The following is a 10,122-nucleotide window of genomic DNA, read 5'->3' as shown; positions in this document are numbered from 1 at the left end:
GCATTTCTCCTTCAAAGATGGAAAAGTGCTGTCAGATGAATGCTAACCTGGCTGAGAGGTATATTTGAGCAGCCATCTGGGCCTGCCAGACCTTGTTTTATATATATGCTTATTGATAGTCTTCTCTTCTGATTGTACAGCCTTCAAACTAGGTGCCTGGCAGTAACCACCTATTTCAGAGGGCATGCAAACGATGTTCTGTCCTGCTTGCCATTCAGTGTACCTTAACGGAGCTGTCCACATGAAAGCTTCTATTTCCAGCTTTCTCTTTGGCTGATTACTGATGTGCATATTATAACACTGTACCTCAGCAACACTAGAGGAATGATGGCAGCAGTCACATTAACCATTCCCCATGTGCATAATCAGCTACACGCCAGTTTCATGTGGCTCTGCTAAGAGTCTGGCAGTGGCTTTGGGGACTCACAGATGCCATCTCAAAACAATTAAATACTGAGGAATGTCATTGCTGAAAGACTCGTAACAGCAATACATAGAGAAGGCAGGAATGCACAAACACCTTCCAAATTGGAAATCTGTTTATGACCTTTTTCTGGCTTCATTAGCAGTACTGCTGTGCAGTTGTATGCTAACTGTTATGGATGGCCAGTGCACCTGCTCATTTCCCTGCTTGACTCTGAGCACAACCAGTAGTTGCAAGGCCCGTGCAGACCTATGTGCCAAGAGTGGAAGAGCAACCAAGCAGAGCAAACAGCAATTGCTCTAGATGAGTGTGTTGGTGTAATTTCATATTTGGTCTTTGGTTGCAGAGATGCAGTGATATCAAGCATTGGAACAGCTGCCCAGGGCAGTGGTAGAGTCCTCATTCCTGGAGGTATTAAAGAAGTGGGTGGATGTGGCACTTCACAACATGGTTTGGTCCAGGATGATGGCTGGACTTGGTGATTTTGCACGTCTTTTCCTACATAGATTATTCTGTGATTCTTTTTCTTTCTTTTTCTTTTTTTCTTTTTTTTTTTTTTTTCCCCAGCATGATAGCCTTCATGCATAGCAGAGGAGGAAATGAAACACCATGCAAACTGCAAGCAGGAGCAGCATTTGTGAAGGGAATAGCTGATTTCCCTAGAAGAGGGCTAAGGAGTGACTGGGGAGATGGCATACTACAGTCACTCATTCTTAGCTGAGGAGAAACATGAGGTTTTGGCAGAAACCCCAAAAACACTCTTGTACTAAAAGGCAGCAGCAATCTGGCAGGTATGCCCTCGTGGATACTGCCGATGGCTTCAATCCAGTCTCTTTAACAATCTCTCCAACAATCTCTTCCTCAATGGTGCCCATCGGCCCCCAAGATGCATCAAAGCAAACTCTGGAAGTGCAGGTTTCCATGGAGAATGTATTATGCTTTCTCCTGGCAACCCTTCACTAGGCAACAAAGGGAGCCAGTGACTGTGCGTGCAGAATGGGGCTGGATGTGGCCCATTAGTAAGAAGCTGGAAATGGGGTCTCATGCATGTGCACCCATAGCCTGAGGTAAAGGAGGGCCTCAGGGATGACAGTTAACTGGTCCCTTACTGCACAGTGGCTCTGTCTCACCTCACCTTCAGTCCCAGCAGCCCTGGGGAGTGCCTGCTCAAAACATCTAGCTTTGCTTCTACAGCTTCCAATATTTTGGAAGTTTTTTTTTCAATCAAAAGCCGTTGAAGGCACTATCCTCTCTCCTGCTGACCCATCATTCTGATTATACCAAGTCTCCACTCTCACATTTAGGTTTTGTTGCTCTTGTTGTTGTTTGCTGCAAATATGCTGTGCTGTTTCTTTTTGCACATCTGAAGTTCCTAGCCAAGAGGAGCCAAAGCAGTGGAATGTATTTATTTGGCATTGATGCTACGATAGGAAAGTATACATTGGAGAATAACTGTAAATAATAGAGATTTATGGGCAAAACAACCCAGGCAAAAAATAGTGTCTGTGTTGCCAGTTGTTAGAAATTATCAGTCTTGCTAAAACAAATGAACTAGACTGAGATTTTGCTATTATCCAAAGATAGGAAAGCCCTAATTGAAATCACATCTCTGAATTTTATGTCTGCTCCTATTAGATTGCACTATTTATCCTTCAGTGGAGCAGACAGCCTACCCTAGAACAGTCCGTTATCAGCCTGCATCGCTGTTCCTCCCAGTGGCACTACTGTTCACACATCAATGACTGTTACTGGTTTAAATCTGTTCTACTGCCAAGGCATTCACTTGACACTCACGAAAAAAAAATGGGCCAAATAAAGTCATAAATGACAGTATGCCCAAATAATTGCCTTACCTGCTTTCAGACCTGAGGTGTCAGGATTTTTCCCTACCCTGGAACAGCAAAGAAATAGCTGATAACAGCACACAGTTAGAAGCACTATGGTGCAAAACAGGTCAGGACTGTGTTCCATGGGAGTGCAGCAGGGCACAGAAAGCTCAGTGCTGGCAGAGCCCTGGGAATAGAGCTTCTCCCACCTTTGCTCCCTGTGCAGGGAGGAAAGCATGGAAAACAACTGGTTGTTTTCAGCCAGTCACTCCTTCCTTTCAACCTGAGAAAATAATGGTTGAGAGCAGATGGAAACACTTTTAAGGAGGGTCAGAGTGATACAAAGTACCCTAAAATCATACAGAGTCAGTTCACAAGTTCTTTATATTTTATTACTCCATGGAACGTGCAGGAGTGAGCCAGGAATGGGCCTTTGGGACTGTGTGTCACTTTTCTTCCTTCTGTCTCCTGCAGCCCACGCAATGCACTAAGTGCACACAGCCTGATCTTCACCATCAGGCAGCCCTGCCACAAGGCTTAGGTGCTACGCAGCCCTTCTGCGTGGCAAATCTCATCTCCACAAAGCAGCGCCCAGCAAGGAACACGGCCAAGGCACGACGGCGGCCACCAGCAACGCCCCAGCCCAGTAGCGAACAAGATGGCGGCTCTCCTCCAATACCCGTCGGCGAACAAGATGGCGGCGCGAAGCCCCGGCCCGCCGCCTGGTGGCCCCGCCCCATCCACGTGACCGCCTGTCGCTGGAGAAAGCCCCATGCCGAGGTCGGGCATTCGGTGGGGTCCTGCGTAGCGCTGCTAGCTTGGGGCTGTCCAAAATCTGCCTGTCGGGAGGCTGATAGTGTAGCGGCTTGTGGGCAGGGCGGGGAGGAGAATTTCAGCGTGGCTTCAGCCTGAAAATAGGCGTTACTTTCCAGTATTCCTCTCTGGTTTTTCCATCGCGAGCAGTTCTCTCATCTTCCTCGCTTACCCATCAGGCAGAGCATAGGACAGCTAAGTACGGTGGCCGGCGGCGGGGGCGGGAAGCCACCATGGCGGCGGCGGTGGTGGCGGCGGCCGGCCGGGCGTGCGCCTATGGTGTCGTGCGAGCGGCCTGGCGAGGTGCGAGGGGGTTAACGTGTCTGTGCCTATGGGAGGCCGAGCTGCCGGCCGGGGGGCGGCTAAGGAACCGGCACGGGGACGGTGCGGCTCTGGTTGTCCGTGCGCCTGTGTGGGGGGAGCCCAGTTGCTCTCACAGGTATTCGTGATAAATCCTGTAGAGCTTGCTCTGCAACTGGAGCCTTTGGCCGGATGGCTGGCGATTCGGAGATGCGTAATTCTGCTCTAGGTTCTGCGCTGCGTTTCGCTCTGTAGGAGTGTCGTGCTTCTCGTCAGATGTTAACGCCGTTACGCAGCGCTGTTAAGCAGCGAGCGCTGCCGGGGCTTTGGGAAGCGAAAGCGAAGCGGTGTGGTGCAGAGGCAGCGCAGTGCTGGGGGTACTCGTGCTTTTTGTGTTGCTGAAGGCCCTTCGTCTCTGTCACTGCTGCGTACCCTACAGCAGCTCTGTTTCCATTTGCCCAAGCTGCTCTGGCCTGTGGCAGAGCCCTGGGGGCAGTTTTTCCCCGTCTCGTTGTTATCCTTAAGGCTTGGCAGCAGTGAATCCCGGTACTGCTTGGTGGATCCTCCAGTTGGCAGGAGTGAGAGGTTCTTATTTCCCGCCCTTTGTGTTCTTTGGGATTCCTTAGGGGCTGCAATAATGTATCTCCATAGAGTTTAGCAGCCAACGCCATGCATGCAGACAGCCTTAAAGGGAAATCTTAAAAGAGTCCTAATGTAAAGTATATACATACTATGGGGTATTTATGTGAGGGGGAATCTCTTGTATTGGAGGCTACCTTGACTCCCACCTTTTGTCTTTCTGATTCTTTCTGTTTTCCCTTTTCTCCCAAAGGGACTTCTATCACTACAGTCAATGTATGGTATCAGCCACAAATCCTGCTAATAAATTTTTACAAACTGCTGTCAGAACTCTTGGTACAACTTAAGTAGCTTGATGCACTGAAGTCCTAGGCAGGGCTGTCCTACAGGGAAAGCTTCTGAATAATAAATATTGCTGGAGACTGAGGTGAGAAGAAAGACCAGAGTTATTTCCTAAAAATATATTCAAGTCTGGTGTTAAAACACTTGGAAGCTGAATGTGTTGGGTTGATTGTGTTGTGGTTTTTTGTTTGTTTGTTTGTTTGTTTACTTTTGGCAGACTTCCCTTCTTTCTCCCCTGCTTTCAGAACCAAAAGGGTGTTTGTTAGTATTTATTTATTTTTTTTCAGCCTCCAGGAGCTTCTTTATCTTCCTTTTCTCTGTTTCTAAAAGGAACAGCTAAGTAGTTAATACATTCCTGGTCTCCTTCTTTGGGTAACATATAATGAAGTGATGTTCGTTCTTTAGCCAAATATCAATTACAGATTCCATGTTCAAGGATGTTTGAAAGCAATTTTTGCATACAAAATTTTCCAAAGTAGATAAAGGGGTTTTTTTTGTTTGTTTGTTTGAGAATCACTTAGTGCAGAGATTTCATTACTGTGTGGGACTTTGTTGAGCTCTTGTGAGATGATGTGAGAAAATAGTAATAACTCCAAAATATTTTCCCATTGGAGATTATTTGTATGAATGTGTAATTTCTGTGCGTAACAGTTTCATTTGAATAAAAAGCAGCAAGCAAAATATAAAACAGAAAAACTCCGTGCAAGAAGTTCATTGCCCGTTAGAGATTAACTTGACAGCACTTGATATCTTCAGAAATGCAATTTGTAATTTAAAAATAGAACATACCTCTGTTTTTTTTTTAACATTTTTTTTTTTTTTTAAGAGTGATATGATTATTTCAGTCTAGAGCCTCCCATGTGTATGCTTGTACCCGTATTCAGGCAATTTCTGCGAAGTTCTAATTATAACCCTGCCATAACCATTTCAATAGCTGTTTTTTTAATAGGCTTTCTTTTGTGTGTGTGGTTGGTTGTTTTTTTATTATTTAACAGAGCAGTTCTCACTGCTGAAACCAACTTCTTGCAGTGTTTCTTTCTCTCAAGTACAGAACTAAGAACAGTTCTCTGTATTTAACTCCTGTGGAAAATAATTACAGAAGCAGAGGGGTTTACTAAATAGCTGCCATTTGTTTAAGGAAAAAAAAAAAAGCTGGGCTCAGGTTTACTGAACTGTGCTTTCATAAAGAAAATGCATGGGTTTTCAGGCTGCTTGCTGCCTTTCAGGGTGTGGGTAATGTAGAAATCAAATGCAGTGCATGCCAGTTTGGGGCATTGAGCGTGGGGAAAGGGATTGTGCACTGTGTGTAAGTCTGTGAAAGGTGATTTAACCAACGTGTCACTTCAATGGAGGTTAACAAGGTTTGGATGAAATAGGCCATCAACTTACTTGTATTGTGGTTGTTGTGTAGGAAATGGAGGAAGTGGTGCATTAACTGCATGTGTGTGGGTACCACAGTACTGTTTGACTGAGATAGAATCGTAGAATTTTTAACATTGGAAATGACCTCTAAGATCATCTACTGATGTTTTAAACTGCTTACCTTCCATAAATATTTTTCTTTGCTCTGTTTTTAGAGTGTTTATTCCCTTTGTAGCAGCGTGTGCACAGAGGTATGTGGTAATGCTTCCTTAAAGACCAGCACTCAGGGTTTCATGCTCTGGGAATCGTGGTGGTTTCTTGTGGGTGCATTTTTATTTTTATTTTTAAAATTTTTTTTCCAGCATCTTCCTGCTTCTCTTGTCCTGTTGCACTTTGGACCAAACCAGTTATATATCCGAGCATCTAGAGTAATGTAACACAGCTCTTAGGATTTGTTAGACATAGAAGCTGGATTTCAGCTCAGCTGGAATTCTCATGCTTCCAGTCTTCAAAGTGTAAGTTTGTAATGTATGGTATTTTAAAAAAGACTTAATCGTTAAAGAAAATGTTGCTAGGAGATTTTCTCTTTGATTTCAGAGAAACAGGGATCTCACCCTGGATTTCAAGAGCTTGTTTTACAAATCATAATTGTTGTAGCGCTTCTATAAAACTACTTTGAATCTTTACGCTTCTTGAGATCAGTTGGAGATGTGATCTCTTTAATGTAACACTGGTGTTTATTTGGCTTTGGTTTTTTGATATCTGACCTCTTCTGTACCTTGATCACTGCCAGAAATGTATTTCTGCAGCAGTTGATGTGATTTTACTGCCTAGTGATTCTTCTCTGTTGTCATTTTGTTCTGATTCTGTGGTGTCTGTAGGCTTTTTCTTGTATTGCTATCAGAATTTTAGAAGGTGATGGTATTTAAGTTATGGAACTCTTTTTGGCCAATTTTGTTTCTGTATTTTTTGTGTGGTGCTGTGTGGAGCCGGGAGTTGGACTCAGTGAATCTTATGGGTCCCTTCCAACTCGGGATATCCTGAGTTTGGATTTGTTTGTTCTGTTTTCTGAGAGGCTCAGGAGAGTGATCCAGTTGATGCGTTCTGCATCGTTCCCAACTGGCTTTTTAGTGGGTCCCTCCCCACAGGCTTCTAAAGAGTTGAGGGATGTGAGAGGTGATTCAGGTGTGGTTAATTAATTGGCTGAAAGGGGAAGTGGAGCTCCACAAACATCTGTGTTCATGAGCACTCAAGGCATGTGAGTGATACAGTTATAGTACTTCACATGCTGTATTTATGTCTTGCTGTTGACATGTTCTATAACATTATTGCAAGTTCTGTTACCAAGACAATTTATACCTTATGAGGGTGCAGTTTCACTCTATCAGCAATTTGTTAGAAGCCTTCTAGCTTCCTTCTCTCTGTGACACTTCCTATTATAGTGGTCCCACCCCACCTCCATCTGCACTTAGTGCTTCAAGGTTCACATCTGATTCCCTTTAGAAACTAAATCATAGGAGTAAATGTTACTGGGGGGTGGTTTGTGTTTGTGTGGTTTGTATACTTGAGGGAAATGCTGTTTTCAAATTAAAATGTCCTAAACAGCTCTTTTCTGTTTTTATCCCCAGGGTTTGCTTCTGTACCAGTGAAAGGGAATTGCTGTTCCTATTCTAGCTTGGCATGGTCTCTCCAGGTGCGGTGTTCCATCTCTGTCCCCCAGAATGTGACAGTACAGCAATGCAGGAAGAGCAGTTTCTTCAATACATGTAAGTTCTTGAATTGGATTAAAATTACTGTCTGTAGCAAACAGAAAGAAAGATGAGTTTGCTTTGGGAAGCTCACAAAAATCTATCTTTAGTAATTTTTTTTATCTATTCTACTTGCATACCTCATAAGATTATAGTTGCAACTACATTTCTTGATGGAACTGCGTGCACAAAATTCATTTTAATAGCAAGCAAGTAGTTGATTTGCATCACAATGAATCCATTCAAAGTATTTAATTGTATGGGAGGGAAAGACACCTTCCCCTCTATTTCTTAGTCTTTTACTGACAGCATAAACTATGTGTTTATTTTCCAAATGGTTTTTGAGCCACAGACAAGATGTACTATTTAAGCTGTTCTGTCTCAAAAATGAAATAATTAAAACACAATAACATGCTTAACAGAAACTGTTGATAATGTCTTGCTAATTGTCAGCTCAGCTACAGTATTGTCCTCCAATCCTGAAAGGAATTAAATGTGTGGTTGATATAACTGAGGAATGATGGCTGTGAACCTATTTTGTGGTTCCTTGTCTGTGGCATTTTCCCACTGCAGAAAAGGGGAAATAGTAAGAATCTGTGGATGAGATAACTGAAGTTTTAGAGTCACATTGGCACTTTATAACTTATAAACTACAAGAACAATGGTGTTTTCCAATCTTTATGACATAAATGCAATAGAGTCGTGTATGTATTTTAAATATAAAAGGTTTAAGTGATCATGCTGTTGGACTTTTCTTCTTCAGTATATTTTAGCTGTTGGTGGATTTTTTTTTTTTTCCCAAGCAGATGATAGTAGGAGGGGCTTGAAAGACCTGCTAAAGGCTGCAGTGTGGAGGCTCATGGGGAAGGTTTTCTAAGGATGCCAACTGCTTAGAGCTTAGGCACTAATGGCAAGATAAAACTATCTGTGAAGCTAAACACTCTTGTTTTCATAGACTCACAGGATGGCTCAGGTTGGAGAGGACCCTAAAGCCCCAACCCCTGGCTGCGGGATGGGCTGCTCCCCCCCCTTCCCCAGCTCAGACTGCCCAGGGCTCCATCCAACATGGCCTGGAGCCCCTCCAGGGATGGGGAACCCACAGCTTCTCTGGACAAATGATTTTGTGAATTTTAAACTCTACAAGTTATTTCCCTATTATTTGTAGGGTAGATGTTACCCTAATTTATGTTTGTATTCATAACATCTAGATGAGGTCTGTTTTATGAGAAATTTTGCCAACTGCCTTTTTGGTGACTTAATTAAAAGCATTTATTGTAATGGCATCGTTATTGTTTGACTTAATAAAATTTTAAGGAAGTTATATTTAGGCAAGCTGCATAAAACTGAACTTTAATAAGATGTAAAAAAATGGAATAATCAAAGTGTACTTCTTTTATGTATTCAGCAGAGATGGAAGCTGGAATACTGAGAGTTTTCTGTTTCAAAGTATGGTTGTTTTAAGAACAGTTTTTATTCAAGAGGTCAGTCTGTAGGGTTCTTTGCTTCTAAGAACCAGACTGGATAAAATCATATTATGCTATCATTTGGAAGTAATGTGCTACCTTACTTTGTAGGCTCTTTTGTTAGAAAGGCAGGTTACAAATGTGGGTTGAGCATGATAAAATAGTACTTGGTGCTTAAAAACAGTTTTATGCATTTTTCAAAGCAATCGGGAAGGCTGGATAAATGACTTGATCCCATAGGAACCTAGAGAATATAGTAATTGCTTTTTCTTTGTACAATTCATCATGCAATTTGTTAGGAAGCATAACATTTTATACTATTGATTTCAAACATGAGCCAAATCTGCTGAGTTCCCATATAACTAAGATAATGATAGATGAGGTGTACAATGCTAATCTTGGCATTACGATTACTCTCAAATTTTCTGTTCTTTTTCTGCTTAGATGCGTGCAGTGGAAAGATAAGCCACTTAGTTAAAACAGCAGCAAAACTTTGTGCAATTCATTTATTCAATTTATGAATGTAGATGTAAGTCTTAAGACCTGTTGTTTTCTAACTCTGTCTATACTGGGCTTAGGATACATCATCAACCTGTTTTATTTCGTGCACCATTTCCTGAAACTCATTTGGGATCATCTATTCCTGGAATTGAAAAGACGGGTATCAGGAACAGCTGTATCTGGCACAGAGTTGGGCATTGTAAGTTTTTGGAAGGAAAGTGCTGAGGGAAGCAATGGACAGTGGAAGTTCTGTGTGAACATAAAGAAACACTACTGTGGTGGAGATTGAGAACTGGCGTAGGTTTTCCAGGGAGCCTGTGGAGTCTCTATACTTGGAGATGTTCGGAAGCTGCCTAGACAACTGAATCTGGGCAGCCCTTCTTGAGCAGGGAGCTCCAGAGGTGCCTTCCAACCTCAGCCATCCTGTGAGTCCACGTGGGGTTGCTGCAAAGCGCTGACTCAAATCTGAGGGCATTGGGTGGGTGGGAAGCTCTGGGACCTTACTGATCTGAAGAGCTGACTAGAATGGGGCTCCAAGGATCCTGTTTACTCTAAGCGTGGAACAGAGATCAGTTGAGCTTAGCTACTAGATCCTTCTTGACATGGTTTTGTGTTCTGCTGTGGTGGTGTAACTGAAGAATTGGTAAAAGGAAAACAACACTTCCTTGTCAAGTGCAGAGTACTTTGAAGAGTTGCCCTAGTGGCTGTTGATACACCCTAGCTGGATGCATGAATTTGCTCTGCCATGAATTGACAATGTGTGG

The 10,122-nt window shown here is 43.0% G+C and overlaps 1 protein-coding gene and 1 long non-coding RNA gene across 2 annotated transcripts in view; both read left to right on the top strand.

The window, feature by feature from the left end:
* The first annotated feature begins 3,115 nt into the window (after window positions 1–3,115).
* MRPS5 (mitochondrial ribosomal protein S5) overlaps window positions 3,116–10,122 on the top strand; it is a 41,423-nt gene continuing 34,416 nt past the window's right edge. The window contains exons 1-2 of the mRNA XM_031597276.2: window positions 3,116–3,366; window positions 7,275–7,412. Of these exons, the coding sequence (XP_031453136.1) occupies window positions 3,297–3,366; window positions 7,275–7,412 (208 nt within the window). The 5' untranslated portion in view covers window positions 3,116–3,296. The remainder of the gene's footprint in view (window positions 3,367–7,274; window positions 7,413–10,122) is intronic.
* LOC149918863 (uncharacterized) lies at window positions 3,532–6,156 on the top strand. Its single transcript, XR_016463991.1, has 3 exons — window positions 3,532–4,369; window positions 5,862–5,897; window positions 6,009–6,156. It is a non-coding gene; the product is annotated as an uncharacterized LOC149918863 (long non-coding RNA).

This window comes from Phasianus colchicus, chromosome 2 (genome assembly GCF_987193195.1).
Source record: "Phasianus colchicus chromosome 2, bPhaCol1.hap1.1, whole genome shotgun sequence".
NCBI lineage: Eukaryota > Metazoa > Chordata > Aves > Galliformes > Phasianidae > Phasianus > Phasianus colchicus.
Note: the sequence above shows the minus strand (reverse complement) of the source record. Positions and strands in the feature narration are given on the sequence as shown.